Consider the following 22,692-nt stretch of genomic DNA (forward strand, 5'->3'; position numbering starts at 1 on the left):
GAGCTTTAAGCCTTTCGCTTCTATGGGTGTCTGGAAATTTTGAAGCTCTGGTAGCCAGGTCAATTGTCAATCTAAATTACAACTGGAGTAAAACAAAAAGTAACAACCTATAATGTACAGTGATTACACTCACTAAAAAATATGTACACCCCAAAACCTGTATATTTCCTGAAAGCAGACAACCTGATGATTGTAGTTGCCTTTATGGGTAGCTCAGCACCTCCTGCTCTGTACCCTGCTGCCTGCAGCTCAAACACCATGTTCAATGTGACAGGTTCCCTTTAACATTGAAGATTTCAGACAGGTATACTATGGGTGCTTCATGGTTCTTCATGCTCAGGTATTAGAAGCACAACATCTGAGCCTCCTGTGGTTCATAAGATCGGTGGTTAGAGCACATAGCTCTGGCTCCCATGGGCTGCGGGAGGTCTGGATGTTGCATCCATAATATGGGGACACACAAAAAAAAAAAATCTGTATTTGAAAATGGCTGAATACAGTACTTCTGGTGACGCTCGTGGCAATGGTAGTATTTCTGAAAACACTACCTTGGAGGTCTTGGACTTGAGCTTCTCTCCTAGTTCCCTAAAATCATTTTTAAGGACCTTCCATCTCCCTCCGACTTTGTCATTGGTGCTAATGTGTACCATGACCGCCGAGTCTTCCCCAGCCCCACCCAGCAATCTGTCAATCCGATTCGCAATATGCCGAACCCAAGCACCCGAAAGACAACACACTGTTCGGCATTTACGGTCTCGGCGATGGATGACCCTGTCAGTCCTCCTAATAATAGAGTCCCCTACGACCAGCATCTGTCTGACCTTTGCTGCACTCCTTTTCCCATCCTTCCTGCAGCGGTCATCCTCCTGGTTGCTAGGAGATACGACCTGCTACAGTGTTGCTGGCCCTGGGCTTTCATACCTAATATCAGCCAAACAGGCATATTTACTAGGGCGTTCCAGCTCAGGACTAGCCTCCCTGGCACATTTCCTTCTACCCCTTCTTCCTACATTAACCCAACCGCTGACCTGATAGTCCTGATCTTGCCTTCCTTCTCCCACCTCCATTTCACTGACCCCAGTCAGTGACTGCACAGTGACGTCTAAGCCTCTCTCCAGTTTTGCAGTGCCCTTAAATATTTCAAGCTGCTTATTTAGATCCAAGATCTGGGCTTCCAAATATGCAACATGATTGCATCTAGTGCAAATGTATTCACCCTCTAATGGCTCTTCAAGGCATGCATACACTTGCACAGGGCACACACTTGGTAGCTTTCTCCATGGAGCACATGTTTAAATGGAGATGAACAATAAAGAAGGAAAACAGTAAATATGAGTTAGAATTAGACCCTGTCTGCTGTAGTTGGAGGACTAGCTAGAATCAAGCCAACAACACACAAGGAAAATCTATCAAACCTTAGTTTCTTGCTCCTTGTCCTAAACTCTGGTTCTTTAAACTCCACTTATTCACAAGCCCACTTGGTACAGGAAGCCCAGGTAGAGCATGTTACCCATTCCCCTGAGGTCAAGTACAATTATACTAGAATATGAGGACATATACCTCTTTTCCTCTCTCTGCAGTCTGTTAACTCTTCACCTACTTCCCTCCCTCTCCTCCTCCACCCAGGCTGAGATCACAGCTGGCTGAAGACGGTGGGGGGCTGCTTTAATCTGAGATATCTCAGGCTACATAGCAGCTAGAAGTATGAGCCAGGTCTTATTTTAAAGATGACAATCTATTCTGTGCTAGCTGCCATATAGCCAGAGATACAGCCTTTAGAATTTGAGTTGAGAGTTGCAGGTATATGTAGCTATCACTGGGACCCATTTCTAATGGCTGTATCTCAGGTTGTTATATGGCTCATCTTGTTTTAAAGCCTAGATTATCAGCTCTAAAACAACACCAGATTCATATAGCTGCTATGCAGCCTGAGATCCAGCCATCAATAGCGTGGATGTATGAGATACATCTTTGACAGGGAAAAGGTTAAAGGTACCACACCTTTATTATGGAAAAATGATTGTCTTTTCTTTGTTATTATCAAGGGCTTGGAAAGAAAAGCTGGAGCAGGCTGAACAAAGGAAGAAAGATGAAACCAAAGAATTGCAGGTGGGTTTTACATACTGTGAGAGAGTGACTGGAAAAGTAGTAGCGAATCGTTATATTTCCCCTAGGTTTCTTTCATATACCATGTACTATGCTACAGGAGGCGGATATCTCAACTAGGAAACTGGGTGAGATATCAGAAATCCAGGAAAAGCTGGTCTGCCTTAGCAAAACATAGTTTGCTGAGGACTTTGGTAAATGGTGTTGTCGGGCCTGGATTTAATGGAATGAGGATGCAGGTTGGTAGTGGGGCTCCTCATTCCCTTCCTGTCAAGAACGGGTTTCATATAGAGCTCTCAGCCAGGTGATGGATCTCGGCTCGTTTCTGGGCTATAAAGGTTTGCACTATGAGCATGTCTGGGTGGGGACTGGTTGAACTGACTGGCTTTCACCATTGCTACAGAAGTCTGCTAAAGCAACAAAAAGGACACTGTGAGTTTATTTTGAATTGTGTCGTGTGGCTGGTAGTAGGCCGCCCGTATAGAAAGGGTGATTTTATGATTAGTTAGTGCTCAGCCGAGCAGGAATTTATTTTGTATCTTTGCCTGAATGTAAAGGTCTTATATTTTGTTTGTGGACGAAAATAAAGAAAACAGGCAAATCCCTGTGTGAACTGTGCCATTGTGTCACTGTCTCTGACTGCTGTGCCCACTACTATTGAGCTAACCCCCACAATACAGACTTGTGAACGTATGTTTAATGATTTGTATATAATAGTGATAATTCATTGTATAGAAAATTGAAGATGGATAGAGGTGAATGGAAAGAGGATGAAAATGGATTCACAGACATGGACTTAAATCTTCCCAATTAGGTTCATATATGGACACACAGACTCTAGTTAAAAAAATAAAATAAAAAAATGTTCTGCCAGTGTTCAAAGTTAAGGAGTTATCAGTCATCTCCCTATTCATCTATGTGCACAGACACATAGCTGTAGTCAACCTGAATAAAGTGCCATGTAAGGTGGTGGCAAAAAATAGTGTTGTTACAGTTGTTCATTAGCTCGCTAGTAGGCATTAGGACCGCCACTGATCTGTGATTGATGACTGAGGGAGTAAATGGGCAGTTAATGACAGTTCGGTGGCCACTGTGATTGGAGCCATCTGAGTGGAGTATGCATAGAGTAGAAGTAGCCTGAGAGCTAAATTCTGGACTACTGAAGGGCTGACCACTCATATAAATCAGTGTGGCCATAGCTAAACTCTGCTGGACTGTTCCTGTTACCCCCAACTCCTCCTTATCCAGAAGTATACAACCTACAGTGAAGTTAATACAAACATTACTTGTTCCTACACCAGTAGTGGAGCAGTACTTAAAGGGACATTACACAATATTTGTCTTAGTGACAACATTCAGAACCATATGTTCATCTGTGAAAACGGTGGTTGCCGGTTCCTGCTGTCTTCCCCTTTTAACAGGCCGTTGACTTTTTTCCAATGCCTATTCAGCGTTTTTTGTTGGTGTGATCGGAACGAGTTCAGATTGTGCAGTATGAATTTTATATAAAGTATGTATGAGCATTTTTTTTGTGGAACCTACTCTGCGATCAACACTGTCCATGTGCCGTGTCTTGTAGAAAGCAGGTATCACTTTTAAGATGGACAATCGGCTACCAAACCTTGTTAACCTCAATGAAGATCCACAGTTGTCTGAGATGTTGCTTTATATGATAAAAGAAGGAAAGACCACAGTAGGGAAATATCAAGCGGATTCATCTCATGACATCCAGCTGTCTGGAGCACTTATAGCAGAAGACCACTGGTAAGTTATGGGTTGTTAGTATAATGTGGACATAGATGACAGTATAATATAATCCAGGGATCAGTAACCTCCGGCACTCCAGCTGTTATGAAACTACAACTCCCAGCATGTTCCATTAATGTCTATGGGAGTTATAATAGGATCAGAGCAAGTGTATATGCTGGGAGTTGTAGTTTCGCAACACCTGGAGTGCCAGAGGTTGCCTACCCATGATATAATCATTTATGTTGGAAGCTTCAACCATATATCCTCCTTTTATTATCTTGCCTTTATCTTGTGTATTTTCTTTCTTTTTTAGCATCATCACAAACATTCACGACACGGTGACCATTACTCCTACAGGAGACGCAAGGACATACGTTAATGGAAATCAGATTTCATCTCCCACTGTTTTGCATCATGTAGGTTCAGGTTTTCTGTGTTGTTGCAGCATATTGATGGGCCATGGGGCAGTAGCCAGGGTTAGCCTCCAACATTTGAGCAGAGATAAACTGCACAGCATGGTGCACTATTCTACCTTGATAAAATAATGAAGCCTACAGGTTTTTATTATGGAAAGCTTTCTTTCTTGATGGTTTCAGGCTGTGAACAAACTCAGATCCTGAAGTCATACATTACTTCTGGTCATCTGCCACCGCTTATTGCTGACCAGCAGTTCGTAGAATAAACAGTGTAAGGTATGACTACAGGATCATGTTTATTTGTAGTCAGATGTAATTATGGAGACACCATATGTCTGCCTAGCAGCTACTTACACAGCATGGAGGATAACTTTAATTTCTCGGGAATGGCATTGGGGGACAAAGCACCATGGGTATATGCCCAGCTGCCAATAGGAGGCTGACACTAGAAAAGAAAAGTGTTGGCTCCACCCAGATGGGCTATACCCTCTTCTCAGACACTAAACCAGGCATCCTCAAACTGCGGCCCTCCGGCTGTTGCAAAACTACAACTCCCAGCATGCCCGAACAGCCTACAGGTATCAGCCTACAGCAGTGCATTGTGGGAGTTGTAGTTTTACAACAGCTGGAGGGCCGCAGTTTGAGGATGCCTGCACTAAACTAACCAGTTTTAGTCTAGTGTCCGTAGGAGGCAGAAAAGACCTGCTGTTTTTTTTTTTCTTCTTCTCCTGCAGGTCTCGACCTGCTGCAGACTGGGGCTCCATTGTGGATATCCACTTTAGTTGCACCCCCTGCAGGTGCGTACTCTCAGTACCTCACCCGTCACCCAGTCCCCCATTACTGCATCCTCAGTGGCATGCCGGTAATCCCACATATGTGCGAGTTTGCCAAAGGGGTAACCCTGCGGTGCCTGAAGACGTCGGACAGTGAGTATTCTCCCTGCGTCCCTGTCCCATGGGTTTAGCATTAGTTCCCCTCTTTTGCCTGGGGGTGGGAGCACCTTATTCGGGGGTCCTGAGAGGTCCCCCTTTTCCCTTTTTTTCCGCTGCTTCTAGCATGGTCTGTGGCTCCCCAGATTAAAGTGTTTGCCTGCAATCCAGAAGTTCCTGGATTCTGAGACAGCACTGTTAGCTTACCTGGGAGGAGGGGGGGGGGGGGGAGTTAATTAATCACCTTGTGGGGGGGGCCCTTCTTTCTGGAGTCCCCCCCACCTCCCCTTTTTGGTTAGTGCCGCCGCCCTATGCCTTCATTGCGGTCTCAGCGTTTTCGCTCCTTCCGGGACTCCTCCTCCCGTCAGGACAAAAAGACTGCTCATCCTTCCTTCAAGGCCAAGCCCTCCTGGCACACCTGCCCTAAGCCTTCCAAACCCCAGTCTGCAAAGCCGTTATCTGCATGACTGGTTTCCCCCCACTTGAGTTGCCCCCTCGTTTGCTCTCTTTTCAGGATCAATGGAGCGCAACCGTGGAAGACGCTTGGGTTCTGGAGGTAGCTTCCTCCAGGTACAAAATAGAATTCTCCACCCTTCCCACTGGTCGATTCTTCCAGTCGTCGCCGCCCAGGTCCCCCGCCCGGGCGGCCTTTTTTTTTCAGGCCATTCATTTCCTTCACGCGTAAGAGGTGATTTTTCTTGTCCCGACCTCGGAACGATTTCAGGGGTTTTACTCGAACCTCTTCACGGTTCCTAAGAAGGACGGTGCTCTTCACCCCATTTTGGATCTGAAGGCGCTCAATTATTTCGTCCGAGTCCGCCACTTTTGTTTGGAGTCTCTCAGGTCGGTGATTGCTTCCCTCGAGGTGGGCAATTTTCTGTCGTCCATCGACATCCGAGACGCCTATCTGCATGTCCCCATAGCTCAGTCTCCTCAGAGGTTCCTTTGCGGTAGGTTCTCTGCATTTTCACTTCGTAGCATTGCCCTCCGGCCTGGCGTCTGCCCCGAGGATCTTTACAAAGGTGTTGGCTCCTCTGGTCGCACTTCTCCGTGTCAGGGGAATGGCAGTAATAGCCTACTTGGGCGACCTTCTGGTGAAGGCTCCGTTCCGGGCAGACAACCTGTCCAGCCTCCACATCATCCTGTCCGTGCTGTCCCAGTTCAGCTGACTGGTGAATCACAACAAGTCGTCCCTGGTTCCTAGTCATAGGATGAAATTCCTAGGCATGGTCCTCGACACACACCTTGGCCGAGTGTTTCTTACTCGGGACAAGGTGGTGGCTCTCCAGTCAGGGTTGACATGCCTTTGCGAGCTGTCTCCTCTGCCCATCAGGGCGTGCATGCGCATTCTGGGCCGGATGGTTGCTGCCTTCGAGGCAATTCCTTATGCCCAATTCTACTCCCGAGCCCTTCAGCTCTCAATTTTTGCCCGGTGGAACAAGTCCCCGTCAGGCCTCGATGGCCGGGGGGAATTGTGCTGTTGGCTGAACCCGCTAACCGTCTACCTCGGCAGATCCTTCCTTCCCCTCCATTGGCAGGTGATCTCCACAGATGCCACCCTGACAGGTTGGGGGGCAGTCTTCGGGTCTCTCACGGCCCAGGGTCAGTGGTCGATGCGGGAGAGCTCCCTACAGATCAATATCCTGGAACTCAGGGCCATTTACCTGTCCTGTTGGACTCGCCTCCTCCACGGGCATCCTGTCCAGATTCAGACTGACAACTCCACTGCGGTGGCTTATTTAAACCACCAGGGGGCACCAGAAGCGCGACAGTCCTGAAGGAAGCCATGTTCCCGCTCCCTCCACTGTGTACATCCCTGGAGTAGACTTCCTCAGTCGCCAGTGTCTCGACCCGGGCGAGTGGTCTCTCCATCCAGAGGTCTTTCAACAACTCTGTCAGCCCTGGGGAATCCCAGATATAAATTTTTTCACCTCCCGTCTGAACCACAAACTTCTGCTTTACTTCCCCAGGTCTCGGGATCCTCAGGCTCTGGTGGTAGATGCCTTGGTTCTCCCGTGGTCGCAATTCAGTCTCCTATATTTCTTTCCTCCCCTTCTGATTCTTCCTCGGGTACTCAAACGCCTCAAAATGGATCGGGACTGGCCCCGCAGGGCGTGGTACGTAAACCTTGTCTTCCTGCTCGCTGACGCCCCGTGGCAGTTACCTCTGTGTCCTGACCTCCTTTCTCAAGGTCTGCTATTCCACCCGAGTTTACCTCGGCTTCATTTAACGGCGTGGCTGTTGAAACCGCGGTCCTAAGGTTCCGTGGTCTCTCAGAGTCAGTCATCCAGACTATGCTTCATGCACGTAGACCCCGGTCAGACAGGATTTACCATCGTACCTGGAGGGCTTACTTTGCCTGGTGTGAATGTGGCGAGGTTCACTCTCTCTCCTTTTTTTCCATCCCTAGGATTCTTGCCTTTCTTCAGGCTGGCCTTGAGAAGGGTCTCCGCCTGGCCTCCCTTAAAGGTCAGGTCTCAGCCTTGTCTGTCCTTTTCCAAAGGCCCTTGGTTTCTCGTTCCCAGGTTAAGACTTTCCTTCAGGGGGTGCCGCATCGCGTCTCTCCCTTCCGTTCTCCGGTGGGACCCTGGAATTTTAATTCGGTCCTAGATGCCCCTCAGTCCTCTCCCTTCGAGCCCTTGACGGAGGTCTCCCTTTCTTATGTCTCCTTTTAAAGTTGCGTTTTTATTCTCGATTTCTTCCATGAGCTGGCGGCGATCTCGTGTTGGTCCCCCTTTTTGGTTTTCCACCAGGACAAGGTTGTCCTGCGCCCAGTTCACTCCTTTCTTCCCAAGGTGGTTTCTTCCTTCCACATTAATGAGATTGTTCTACCTTCTTTCTATCCCAACCCCTCTCATCCCAGAGAGCGGTCTCTCCACTGTCTGGATGTGGTTCGGGCGCTTTGGCTGTATCTCCAGTTAACGGAGTCTTTCCGTCGATACATCTCCCGTTGGATTTGGTCGGCTGTCAAGGAATCCTATGTGGCCAAGGGTCATGAGCCCCCCTTCCGGTTGACCGCTCACTCCACTAGGGCGGTCGGGGCATCATGGGTGGTCCAGCATTTAGCCTCTGCTTCCCAGGTCTGCAAGGCCGCCACCTGGTCCTCAGTTGACACCTTCTCAAGATTTTACCATATTCATTCCTTGGCCTCTGCTGATGCCAGTTTGGGTCGCAAGGTTCTGCAAGTGGCTGTGCGCTAGGTTCTTCGCATAGATGTTTTTTTCCACCCTTCGGGGACTGCTTTGGGATGTCCCTTGGTGGTGTGTCCCCCAACGCCATTCACGAGAAAAAAATATTTTTGTACTTGCCGTAAAAACCTTTTCTCGTTGGATGCATTGGTGACACAGATCCCACCCTTGTTGTTTTTTTTTTTTCCTTCGTTCCGGTTTTCCGGATATCCCGGGACCCTTTGATAATGGTCCTTTTTCTGGTTTAGGACATGTTGGCTTCACTGTTCGTCTGGTTTTCTGATACCCCTCCTGCTTTCGGACCAACTGGTTAGTTTAGTGTCTGAGCAGAGGGTATACCCCATCTGGGTGGAGCCAACACTTTTCTTTTCTAGTGTCAGCCTCCTAGTGGCAGCTGGGCATATACCCATGGTGCTGTATCCCCCAATGCATCCAACGAGAAAAGGGTTTTACGGTAAGTACAAAAATCAATTTTTTAAAAGAAAATTCAGGTGATTAAGAACAGTAAAATATAGTTGACAAAATGCTTATACCTTTTTAATGAGGTTCACCAAGATTCAGTAAAATTTGGCATGGAGCAGGGGTCAGTGTCAAATAAAAATAAAAACTAATTGCTCCATACCACTCATACACACATGACCACTGAAGCAATTATTGGCTTTAGCAGTCATGAGAACAATGGGACATCCTCGGGTCAGGCTAGCGGTGATCAAAGCAGTGGTGGCCTGGTGTTCAAGTTTTTTACACTGCTCCCTTCCTAATTTTACAAAGTCTAAGAGAACACCATTAGGCTAAATGCACACAATAAGGATTGCATGCAGAAAATCCACAGTAGGTCATGTACATTGTATTCTATGAGAATTTTAAATTCTCATGCACACGATGCAGATTTTTTCTGTGCTGATTTTGACCTACGGTGCAGATTTTAAAATCTGGAGCATGTCAATTTATTTTTCCTGTCTAGATTTTCTCTATTCACTTCTATGGGGACAGTAAAATCTGCATGCAGAAAATCCTTGGAAAATCCGCATGTAAATCCATACCAATTGATGCGGACTGATTGCACAGATTTCCCCGCAAACACCTGCAGATTTCAGTGCGGATTGTCTGCACATAAGTCCTGAATGTGTGCATTTACCCTTAAGTATCTAAGTATAGTCTTAAGTACTGTATATATATCCAGTAATACATTGAATATGTAAGTTTACTATAATCGTTACCATATGTTCATTTTTAGGGTGATCGTGTTATCCTGGGAGGGGATCATTACCTCAGATTTAATCACCCTGTTGAGGTCCAGCAATTGAAAGGACCTTTGCGAATTTCAGCTCTATCAGCAGAAAGGCCCAAGGACTTTGAATTTGCAAAGAATGAACTCCTCCAGGCACAGAGGTCCAAGTAAGTGAACAGAAACTCATGGCAACGGATGACACTAAATTCACAAATAAACTGTGATAAGACCTGTTTATATCATCCAAAAATTGCTCATAAGGTATGATCTTTGCATTGTAGACTAGAAGAAGAGATTGAAGAAGCTCGACTGAGAGCAAAAGAGGAAATGATTCATGGAATCCAGATTGCAAAAGAGATGGCACAAGTGGAGCTTAACTCCCAGAGGGCAGATTATGAAGACCGAATCAGAGCTCTAGAAGCAGTGCTGGTGAGTTTCACCTTCCACTTGGTTTCATGTTTCTTTTTTTTCTTTTTATTAATTAAGCTGTGCCCAAGTCTTCTATGTAACTCCATAAATTGTCCTTGTGTTTTAATAATTATGTATTTAGAAAGAGGAGAGTCTGAAGAAACAACAGCAGGAGATGAGCAGCAAGAGAGCTGCTAGCAAAATCCAGCAGCTGGAAGACGCAAAAATGCAACTAGAGCAAGAAGTGCAATTTAACAAGAGGAGACTTGAAATGGAGACTATTGCCACCAAACAGGTAGGCAGCTTGCTAACAGGTGTAGAACTGAGCCAGGGGCCAATATTTTTATTTTTATTTAGGACCTATTGTGGCCTACTCCACCCATTTGGCCTGACCTAAAAAAATATGTACACTTATTTGGCCTACAAATTCCTCTATTTTTCATAAAAATGTGCCAAGCAATAATATTTATTCCAATGGGTAGATGAGCATAATGGTTTGGGAACTTTGAAATTCAACATTTCCAATTCTTTACACTGGGATTGGCCTAGGGAAAAGATTCAGTAGGCCCCTCCTACACATATGACGATGGGCTGTTCCTGACAAAACCATTGGGCGCAACCAGCATTTCTCTTACGTGCATGACCAACTTTTGCTAAAACCTAGAGCCATATCAAGTCAGGCACTTGGTCCTGTGACCAGCAAGAATAGGGTTCCAGCACTTGGCTTATCTTCCTCCAGATGCCAGGCACCTGCTCTATACTGAACACTTCAGCCTGACCAGATTGGAGCGCAGAGATACTAAGTGCAGAAACGCCTATTCTTGGAAGTTACCTTATACCCACCACTGATGTGGCGATTCCTGCCATGCACAGTTGTCTGCCCAAGGCGAAGCCAATTTCTTTGTGGAAACTACTTCACATGGTCAGCTGAACCAAAGTTCGTTACAATTTTTCTACTCCTGTGGCGTGCGTGCGCCCGGTGAAATCCATAGACACTAACTCTGCTAAGTGGGTGCCGTGTGATAGAAATAGGGCTGGACTGCTGATCTTGGTAGCTCAAATTTTGTATTCAACCTGTGAACCTTTTTACAACGTAATTCATAGTAAATTTTGGGGAAATAAATATCAGCTGATTTTGACATGTGCGATTCCTTTGTCCTTGTGTAGGCTTTAGAAGACCACACAATCCGGCATGCCAAAATTCTACAAGCACTGGAGATGGAGAAGCAGAAAATTGCTAAAGAAGTGGAGATTCTTCAACAAGACAAAACCAATAGAGATAATAGAGGTATCTCAAGTAGCTAGAAGCATGAAAATGTGGTGCTTTATTAGGAAGCCTTGGATATAATTGCATTTAAAGGATGTTCAGGACCAGGCGTTTTCAGTTTTTGCGTTTTCCTTTTTTACTCTCTTCTTGAGGCATTACTTTTTTATTTTTCCGTTCACAGAGCCACATGAGGGCTTTTTTTTTTTTTTGCGGGACAAGTTGTACTTTCTAATGACTCCATTTAAATTTGCATAGGATGTAGTGGGAAGCTGGACAAAAAATCCAAATGTGGTGGAATTGGGTAAAAAATGCAGGGTCGGTACAGTGGTTTTTTTTATATTTTAATAGTGCGGGTGTTTTCACACACTGTGATGGCCATTTTTTTTTTATTGTTTTTGGGAAAGGGGAGTGATTTGAATTTTAATTTTTTAACTTTATTTTTATTTTTTTAAGCCACCCAAGTGGACCCCAACTTGCAATCATTAGATTGTATAGAGTAATAGAATTGTATCCATTACCCTATACATAGATCGCTATGTTACAATACAGTGCTGCCACCTGCTGGCCTGAAATGCAATATACAGATAATGAGCCTAGAAGCCTAGTACAGGCTCTGGCTTATTACTTTAATGGACTCCTCTATCTCCCTGGGTTCCTGATGCCGTGTTTACATTTGATCACGGCATCTGAGGGGCTAAAAGTCTGTGACCGGCATTACTGCTGATTGCGGACATTAGCCCTGGGTGTCTGCTGTGTGAAACAGGCATCCGGTAGTTATAGTGCTTGCTCCGGAGCGGGCGTAGACCGGTACGGCGGGTGTCCTCTAAGGTTTAAAGGGGTTGTCTCACTTCAGCAAATGGCATTTATCATGTAGATAAAGTTAGTACAAGGCACTTACTAATGTATTGTGATTGTCCATATTGTCTCCTTTGCAGGCTTGATTAATTTTTTTAAATCAGATTATTCTGTACACTGATCGTATAATTGTTTCAGAACCTCCATGATATAAAAACCTTGGCCTGTAGAAAACGTGCAAACATAGAAAGCTAATCTAGAGTTATAAAGAAGCTGGAAGGGAATATATGTTTTTTTATAGGGCTATCCCATTCTGTGAAATCTAATCCTGCATGGTACCGTATAACTGGATGTTTAATTCTGGTGTTCTAACTGGTTAATGTTCTCTTCTAGTTCAGCCCACATGGAATGCTTTAAAACTTTCTGTGATGATTCAGGAAGCAAACACCATTAGTGCGAAACTCAGGAAGCACACTATATTTAGCAGGTAAGTGCACACCGCGTGGATGCTGTTGTCGCCGAACCCCTGTTTGTTACATGCAAATGACAGCCCTCAGGTCAGATGTGTGGAGAGGACTCGCATAATCCCATCTGGTGGCATCAAAACACTTTCTGCTTCACACAAATCAATGATGCAGACAAGTGCATACATGTGAGTAACTGGCCAACAGGGCTCAGTGACCTAGTGTTTGAAAATCAAGATTATCTTCCATATAGCACTGGTTTGTTAAAGAAGTAATCCGGTTTTATTGATTTAGACAATACGATGTTGAACAATTTTCAAATTTACATCTATTTAAAATACTGCTTGCAGACCTATTATATCCATGCATTTGCCTCTCCCTAAAGTAAAAAAATAGTACAGTACATTTTAGTCCTGTATAATGCATCTGTAGAAGAGCTAGATAGAACTAAACTAGTTGTCAGTCATGTGATCCGTAGTGTGACCCTCAAAAGTGTCATATGATCTGGCCTTCCGTTAAAAGGGTTGTCCGGGTTCAGAGCTGAACCCGGACATACCCTTATTTTCACCCAGGCAGCCCCCCTGAGGCTAGCATCGGAGCATCTCATGCTCCGATGCGCTCCCTTGCCCTTCGCTAAATCATGCAGGGCACGGGCTATTTTGTTTTCAATAACACACGGCCGGGCGGAAACTTCCGCCCGGCAGTGTGTTCAGTGACTCCACCGGCTCTGATGGACGGGCTTCAGCGCTGCCCTAGCCGTTTTACTGGTGACGTCACTGGGATTCGTGGCAGCCCCATGGAGAGCCCCGGTACGTCACCGGAACTGCAAAAAAATGCCTTAGGGCAGGGCAAAGGAGAGCATCGGAGCATGAATTGCTCCGATGCTAATGTCAGGGGGGCTGCCGGGGTGAAAATGGAGGTATGTCCGATTAACTATACACTATATACAATATTACTACCTGCAGCAGTCAGTAAAGAAGGAGATCTGTGTGTGCAGTTTTTTTACCCTAAACTTTATTAACAACATGACAATGACAACATCACTTAGAGACAGGCAGCCATTTTACAAAACACTACAGACAGGCACACAATGATGTCGTTCTGTAATAACCACAATAGAAATCCCGATTCCACCACTATTACTATTTACTTGTCACATGAATGTGTACTGACCCTGCACATGTTTGTCATGTAACACTGCTTACTGAATGTCAGGGCGTAAAGAGCATCACACAACAGATACCATTTTTCAGTTAGGCCATGGATGCATTTCAAAGGACTGATACATGGGCTTTACCATTCTTCTGCATATACGGGTCAACTGCCTGATATAAAGACCAGTAAACCCCTTTAACTAATTGTTAATGTTGTAGGCTGCAGATTCCAAAATATGTTTGTCATTTCTTATGATCAACACCTGTTTTTTTTTTTTGTCCACTGTTTCAGGCATGATATGTCAGAAAAGGATAAAGAAAACCAACCCGGAGGTTCTGTACAGATCCTGGTTAGAAACCTCAAGTTAGGCATTGTAACATTCTGGAGTACTGAGAAATTTGAATACAAGTTGGCTGCAATGAAAGAGCTGTATGAGGTGACTGAAAAACCTGCATTTTTTTTATATTTTTTTTTTTTAGTCTGCGATACTTTTTACTTTTCAAATACTAAGTACCAATTTCTGGCTGACTTTTAAGGGAAGGTTTACTTTTAGACATTTTACAGTCCCAGAAGGTACCTTTTTTCATTAAATTCATACTATTTGTGGAGAAGTAGTACTACAGTACTTACAGAATGTGCATTCGTATCTAGGTGGCGTACACAACCTGCTAAACAGTCTTATCATTACCCTGCCCTTCTATACGGCTGCATTTAACAAGTAAGGTCATTTTAAAGAAGCACCCGCTCAGGTTGTTTTGGAGCAGCAATATTCTAGTAGTGTAACTTGTTTCATCCCAGCTCAGTTACAGCTGTGTTATGTGAGCTCCGGTCTGATGACCTGACCGGAGCCTGCGCTCCCTTGTATGCATGAGGTCAGTCTTCCCTGTGTAGCTGGCTGCCTTTGAACTATATCAGTATCTATGATATCCCTCCTGGCAACTCCCACCTTCCATCTCCACCAATCTGTCCTGCTTCTTCCTTTGTGTATCCCATATGTACAGTGCCACTGAAAGTATAATTTCTGCCTGACCACAAGTACCAAGATATAATACATAAGTACATACAATTATTAGCTGCTGAGGTTTAAAGCTCCCAATGAACACAGCCGATATATACTATCTGTGTGTGCTGTGTGTAGACTCTCCAGTGTATTTTTATGAGATGCAACGTCACGTTATTCAAACCTCCCTTCTGCTTGTATGAGCCAACATTGAAACCTATGACAAGCAGGAAGCAGGGCAGACAGGCTGCAGCTGCACACTTGGGATAGACTGAGACTTGACAGTGTGAGGCTACTTTCACACTAGCGTTCATAGGTCCGTTCGTGAGCTCCGTTTGAAGGAGCTCACGAGCGGACCCGAACGCCTCCGTCCAGCCCTGATGCAGTCTGAATGGAGCGGATCCGCTCAGACTGCATCAGTCTGGCGGCGTTCAGCCTCCGCTCCGCTCGCCTCCACACGGACAGGCGGACAGCTGAACGCTGCTTGCAGCGTTCAGCTGTCCGCCTGGCCGTGCGGAGGCGAGCGGATCCGTTCAGACTTACAATGTAAGTCAATGGGAACGGATCCGCTTGAAGATGTCACCATATGGCTCAATCTTCAAGCGGATCCGTCCCCCATTGACTTTACATTGAAAGTCTGAACGGATCCGCTCAGGCTACTTTCACACTTAGAATTTTTTCTAAGTTATTAATGCAGACGGATCCGTACTGAACGGAGCCTCCGTCTGCATTAATATGATCGGATCCGTTCAGAACGGATCCGATCGAACGCTAGTGTGAAAGTAGCCTGAGTTAGGACACAGCAGTTCTATGTCACTGATCTATGTCTTTTTTAAATTCTCCAACTCAAGTCCCTCCCCCCCCCCCCGTGTTCAACCTCAAGAGATCCCATGTGAATACAGATTGCCTGTGCTACAATCTCGCACCTAAAAAAATAAAAAATGTTGAGAGGTTGTCTCCTCACTCTTACCTCCTGACGGACCCACTAATCAACCCTAACCCAGAATTCTAATCTTTAACAAATGTGCTGGCACAAGCCCTGTGCAGGCAATCCACTTTCATTTACTGCTTCTCAAACTTAGGGGCTATATCACACGAGCGAGTGCAGTCCAGAAATCAGCTCTCCGTGTGTGAGCGTGATCCTCTGTTCTGGTCCTGGATACTGCTTGTCTTGCAGGAGCGCACTGCATTATACTGATTTATAATGCTATGTGCCTCTGCATGACGTTACTTCTATAGAATCATAATGACTGCTTTATTATGTCAGTATAAGGGTCCATTCACATGTCTGTAATTCTGGCTCCACGTCCGTTCTGCAATTTTGCGTAATTGGTGTGGACCTATTCATTTCAATGGGGCCGCAATAAGATGCGGGCAGCACACCGTGTACTGTCCATATCCATAGTTCCTTTCCGCGGCCCCGCAAAAAAGATAGAATATGTTCTATTCTTGTCCCCAATTGCATTTCTATCATAGGGCCAGCCATGTGTGGTCCGCACAATTTTGAATTTGCGGACCGCAAAACACTTATGGACGTCTGAGTGGAACCTTATTCTGTAGCAGTAAGGTCATGCAGAGACACAGCATTATAAATCAGTATAACGCCATGTGCTCCTGCAAGACAAGCAGTGTCCAGAACGGGAGGATCATGCTCACACACGGAGCCTGATTTCTGGACTGCTCATGCTCGTGGGAAACAGCCCTTATTAGGTGCCTCTTATTTTAAATTATATTCTCCTTTTCAACATAATGATCAAATTAAGAACCATTATCACGATTAATCAGGCTCTTCTGGTGGCCAGTACTTAGCAATGAGCTAAGCGAAGCCAAGCGTGGTACAGAATCTTGGCAATTGCCAACTGCCCATAGGATTCCCAGCAACTTCCCTAGCATAGGCTAGAAGACCAGCTACAAGCTGTAATGTAGTGTTAACAGAAAACACCACCTTAATTATGGCCATTTCTAATTATTTTAAGATGCTAAATAGTGACTATGATTTCTACGCCCACAGAGTAATGGCAGTGTAAAGGATGAGGACATATTTTATGATCCAGGAGATGAATGGGAGCAAGACATATCAAAATCATCATCGTCAAATTTTTCAAGACGCAGGTAAAGTGCAATGCAATGGCAGAATGAAAAGTGTCGACATTTGAATATACTGTGACTTTACAGAAGCAATTCTGGATTTTTTTTTTAAACACCCAGTGCGTAGTGCAGACCTGCTACAGGATAAGACTTCATTTACACATTGCAGATTTGGTCAGAGGTTTTTATTAGTATTTTGAAGCCATAATTCGTACTGGAGCCTAAATACAGGGGAATGTTATAGAAGGATGTATACTACTGCTGATTTTGGCTCTAAAATACTGACCAAATCTGCAATGTGTGAATAAAGTCTTAAAGTGGTTTCCATGATTTTGATATCGATAGCCTATCCTAAGGAATAAGCCATCAGTTTCAAATCGGAGCGGGTCTGACACCCTGCACCCCTGTCAATTAGCTGTTTTGTTGTAGCTCTGGCATTAGAGCTAAACCGCTCCATCCACTGTGTAGTGAACGGAGCTGGTCCCTGCAGCAATCCTCCTATTGAAATGAATGGGAGCGGCCCTGCAGTAACCAGTTCTGTCCACTACACAGAGCTGAGCTGTGTAGTTCTGGAGCTAGAATGAGGCAGCTGATCGGCATGGGTGCGGGGTGTCAGAATGCTCTGATCTGATATTGATGACCTATCCTTAGCATAGGCATTAATATCAAATTCCTGGACAACCCTTTTAAGGGTCTTGAGGATTGAGTATGACGACTCAGGCTGGAATCACTGCTGCATAAAAATTGATGTTGGCGTTTTTTACCCTATTTGTGATCAACACTGCAGAAAGAGCAGAAATGTCATTAATTTTCAAAACATGTCTTCTTTTTAAAGAAGCAAAAGCCTCATGAAGAATAGGAGGATTTCAGGATGTCTGTATGAAATTCGAGTCCATCCTATTCAAAGTTTACAGTGTGGACATACGTCAGGTGGGTTTTCATGTGATATATTTTATTTTGGATTGAAATTTGGATATTGTTGTCTTTTCAACCATTCTATTGATGAAATCATTGCTTAGGTTGATTGATATTTACAATATTTGCCTTTGGAAAATACGCCGTATTTTTCACCCTGTAAGACGCACCTGTCCATAAGACGCAACTAGGTTTTAGTGGAGTAAAATGAGAAAAGTAATATGAGAAAAATTTTCATCAGAGCCACAATGTTAATTAGACCTCAACTCAGACCCCCAACAAAACCTCAGATCAAACCCTGAATGTTAATTAGACCCCCAATCAGACCTCAGCTCAGACCCCCAGCAGGGAGGGATGTAAGAGCGCTTGCAATTTTTTTTGAGTGCCGCTCAATTCGCCCGCTGTGCCCCTGTCAAATTCTCCTGCCTGGTATGCTAATGAATAGCGTCAGTACAGGGAGGAGGAGACTGCCCTGTTTCTCAATGGGCGTCTCCTCCTCCCTGGCTATAGCACGGTCTAATCACAGTGCAGAGCGTCACAGTCAAGGAGAAAAAAAAAACCTCACCTTCTCCCAGGGAGAAACAGGGCAGTCTCCTCCTCCCTGTACCGATGCTATTCATTAGCATACCAGGCGGGTGAATTCAACAGGGGCACAACGGGCGAACGGAGCGGTGCCCAGAAAAAATAGTAAGCGCTCTCAGAACCCTGCTCTATGCCCTACATAACCTGCTACTTATTTCATAATGTCTGGACCCATGAAAGGTCCTCTTTAATTAGAACCCAGCTCAGACCCCCAATGATAAGATGTCAGATTAGACCCCCATGTTAATAAGACCCTCCATTTTGACAGATCAGACAACCAATGTTAATCAGATCTTAGAAAAATAAATCTACTTATTTCTCCTGCTCCGGACGCTGCCACTACTCCCGAGATCCAGCTTCTGCTCTTCCTGCCACTCTGTCCTGTTGCCCAACATCGCACAGTGTGAGGTCACAGGGCACGCTGATGTCCTCTCTGTGCGCAGGTCACAGCACAGCTTTTGGGGGAAAACATTAAAAATACGGTATTTTTATCCTAATCCTTATAATTTGTCTGTTACTTTTATATCTATCTACAGGTTTAATGAACAAATCCAGCAGTTTCTTGAGCAAGTCCAGTAGTGTTTGCTCCAACCCCACTGATTCCCATCTTCCTGGGATTTGCAAGGATCTAGTAGGATCTGCCCTGGATTTCCTGGGTCAAAGACATGCAGATGAGAGCAACATAGTTGACAGTGTGATCTTCTGTCTATGTACTGTGTGTGCTGCAGTCCATGCTCTATCGAGGGCATATGAGCAGCAGGACGATGATGGCACAGATGCCTGTGAGTGCATTTGTATTAATTTCAGTGTGTTATGTAAAATCTCATAAAAAATAATTTAGGTGGCACTATAGAGGCAGCTTTCTTTTTCTTGGAAGAAACCTAGTCTGCACTGCCTGGTTTATATGACTCTCTACAGTATGCCATCTCTGGCACTCTCTGCAAGGAGAAACAGTACCCTCCAAGACCTTCGTCAAGGACCCGACACCTAGTCAGCCAAGCACCTTCCTCTGTGCTGACGAGGGGCAAACATCCAAAACGACTCTCTGCAGATGTGTTACATTTTACTTTTGGAGAAAGCTTCTAGTTTGGCTTATATCCTTAGTCGTGTTGCAAGGCCTGTTAAAGGGAACCTGTCGGGTCCCTTAATCCAAGAGTTGCTCATTGACTATAGGGTAGCTACGTCCACAAGGTGGCACTACAGGGACAGAGTTCATTCTCTTAGAAGAGAATAATCTGCATAGGACAATATGAGGGATTTAAAATGCCATGTTTCTGTATTATAATATCACTTGTGCATTTAATATCAAAATCTATGTAGTACCATATTACTGTAATCTTAAACAGCAATAGGAAGGATTTCTGGCTTTTGGTTATTTTACAGCTTTGTGACTTCTGTCTTTTCAGTGTTCTTGGTTAATCGTTCGGCCCAGTTACAGAGTGTACGAATGACATCTGCATTTCAGCAGCTGGCTGTGCTAAGCAAGCATTGGTTGGATCATTTACCTGAAAGCCAGGGGAGTTCCCAACTAGCTGACAGCTTGATATTGCCCGTTAGGAAGTTGGGAGGATACCTGCAGCTGCTCTTACAGGTGATAATGACATTTGTATTACCAATCTTTCCATATCTGTCACTTTCTACAGCCACCACTAAATCTATGAATTTTATTATACTTTTTATCACGACGTAAAACATCTAAAGAAAAAAAAAGCTGGACAGGAATATACTCTGTGATTTGACCCGACAATAAGCCAAACTTTGGGCTTTACAGTTTGGACTGTTAAAGGGGTTGTCCCACGAAAAATATTCTATAGTTTTCAAACCAGCACCTGGATCTGAATACTTTTGTAATTGCATACATTAAATCTAGCATAGCCACTGAGTTATTCAATTAAGGGTACTTTCTCCCTACCGGCATGACGGATCCGACAGGCTGTTCACCCTGACGGATCCGTCCTGCCGCTATTTTGCCGGACCGCCGTTCCGTCCCCATTGACTATAATGGGGGCGGGGCCGGAGCTCCGGCGCAGCACGGCAGTGCGCGCCGAAAGGCCGCTAGAGTAAAAGTACTGCATGTCCGACTTTTTAGTCCGACGGCCTCTCGCTGTGCAGTGCTGTGCTGCGCCGGAGCTGTGATGGGGAGAGGGCTACAGCAGAAAATACACCAGCCCCTAGGTTGTGATAGGGACAGAGCTGCAGCAGGGTGGGCACGGCCCCTGAGCTGCAGCAGGGTGGGCACGGCCCCTGAGCTGCAGAGACTGTCATGTACTATAGGATGTCTTTAAATTTTTAACATTAATCATGGCACAATCCCTTTTAAAGAGAAAACATGGCTGGTTGTTGTAGTGATCCTGGATTGGTTTCCGTAACTACTCCGCATAACGGCTTTAACATTTTTGGCAGGGTTGTTGCTCAGATATATCGGCCATGGTTACAGAAGCAAAAGACAAGGCCAGCTGTACAGCAGAGCAGATACTGCAGAGCATAGGACACCTGGCTGCACTGAATGACGCCGAAATACATCTTTCAGAAGAATTTACCGAAGAACATGGTCTCCAGGTATCAAATGTACATAAGCAAAATACCTGACTTTTTCTAAACTTTAATAGGGTTTGCCAAATATTGATCACATGAAGATTTTTTAAATGACCCTGGCCATCGCAGGGGGTGTTACCCTTATAAAACAGCCAGAGCCCAACATGAATCGGGCTCAGCTCCTTGCTCAATACAACCCTTCCAGCTTCATGACGTACACGTATGTGAACTGTCAGGAAGGAGTCACACCATATTCTACCACAGAAAACTGTCCTCATTTTGCCTTTGGTAATGTCCTTGCTCCTTTCACAAGGCTTTTATGGGGTCATTGATCAAACTAGTGTAAAGTAGAAATGGCTTAGTTGCCCAAGGCGGATTCCACCTTTCATTTTTGACAGCTCCTTTAAAAAAGAAAGTTGGAATCTGATTGGCTGCTATGGGCAACTAAGCCATTTCTACTTTACACCAGTTTGATAAATGACCCCATTATAAAATTTTTTATTTGTATTTTCATTACATTTTTGTAACAAGAGAATTAATGTAAGGAAAAATATAGTCTATACAGTATACGATCACTGTAACGAGGAGTCTTGGGTGCCTTTTTGTTTTTTTGGGGGAAAGTACCACAATACTATCTACATACTAAGTTATAGTATTCACATTTTGGGGGAAGTATTTTAATCTATGTGATACCAAAGCTAGGAAACCTACAGAATTAATTTCTTGGCTGTATTCTTCTTTTTTCCCAGAAGTCTATCAGTGAACTGCTTTTCCTTGGAATGCGATTTGGATTGGAGAGTCTGATCGACAGTGGAATACAAGCTTCACACTCAATGCAAACAGATCTGGATAGATGCTCTGTTTACGATACAGTATGTAAAAATTCCAGGTTAATGGGAACTTTTTGGAATGTTTTTAATTAAAAGTTTTCCTTCAAATCAACGGGAACCTGTCCCAGTTTATAGGACTGTGGGACGTATGGGAAAACCAAGAGTGTGAGCACATCATAAGTTGTGGGTAAAAACCCTTTAGACCTCCCTTTTTTTTATTTGAACACTTTTTACAGTAAACTTGGGGTGCTCTGAGCTTGTAGAGAAAAGATAGTTTTGTCATGACTTACCCCTCTGTGGTCAGACTGGCTACAGGCTCTTCCGCTCAGGTCCTAACTGGGTTTGTTCTCAAATCTTTTGGTTCAGCTTCATGTACGGTATATGCAGCTGAACAGGAAAACTTAGGAACACATCTGGTCGGAACCTCAGCAGAGGAGCCCACAGCCTGCGGAGACTACGGCATTGGAGGCCTGACGGAGGGGTAAATGTTGACAGGACTGTCTTTCCCCCACACATTCAGAACACTTCACATTTTTCTGCAAAGCCCGGAGAACAACTTTAAGGCAGTAACTGCTGCTTAGTAATAGTGTGTAAGGAAATATCAGGCTGTGAATGATATATACACATGTCATAAGATACAAAGACTGCAGAAAATGCACGAGAAAGGGATATTGATGGAACTTTTTTATAATCCATGGATTATACATCCTGGAAATTGTGGCTTACTAGCTTCAGAACACTAAATTCAGAACATGGTGACTCCACCTTGGACATACAGATATTTTTGCTGTTTTTGCAGTTTCTTCAAGAGATAAAGAAGAATTCCAGTGCATTAACATCTTTCATTCAGAACAGCCTTGCTTCTTGTAAAAAGGTATGATCTGCAGTTTTTTTTTTTTTGTCTGATCGATCTATCTATACATGTCTGTCTATCATAGCTGTCAATCATGCCTGTCTATCTATCTATCTATCTATCTATCTATCTAATCATCTATATTGGTTATTGCCATTAAAGGGATTCCCCATGATTTTCT

General features: G+C 44.6%; 1 protein-coding gene across 1 annotated transcript in view; it reads left to right on the plus strand.

The window, feature by feature from the left end:
* KIF14 (kinesin family member 14) overlaps positions 1-22,692 on the plus strand; it is an 82,553-nt gene that overhangs the window by 54,800 nt on the left and 5,061 nt on the right. The window contains 16 exon segments of the mRNA XM_044300940.1: positions 2,046-2,109; positions 3,686-3,870; positions 4,169-4,271; positions 9,626-9,786; positions 9,901-10,048; positions 10,170-10,322; positions 11,195-11,315; positions 12,483-12,576; positions 14,000-14,144; positions 16,720-16,820; positions 17,632-17,726; positions 18,830-19,075; positions 19,700-19,884; positions 20,697-20,852; positions 21,578-21,700; positions 22,458-22,532. Coding sequence (XP_044156875.1) covers positions 2,046-2,109; positions 3,686-3,870; positions 4,169-4,271; positions 9,626-9,786; positions 9,901-10,048; positions 10,170-10,322; positions 11,195-11,315; positions 12,483-12,576; positions 14,000-14,144; positions 16,720-16,820; positions 17,632-17,726; positions 18,830-19,075; positions 19,700-19,884; positions 20,697-20,852; positions 21,578-21,700; positions 22,458-22,532 — 2,155 coding nt within the window.

This window comes from Bufo gargarizans, chromosome 7 (genome assembly GCF_014858855.1).
Source record: "Bufo gargarizans isolate SCDJY-AF-19 chromosome 7, ASM1485885v1, whole genome shotgun sequence".
Classification (NCBI taxonomy): Eukaryota; Metazoa; Chordata; class Amphibia; order Anura; family Bufonidae; genus Bufo; species Bufo gargarizans.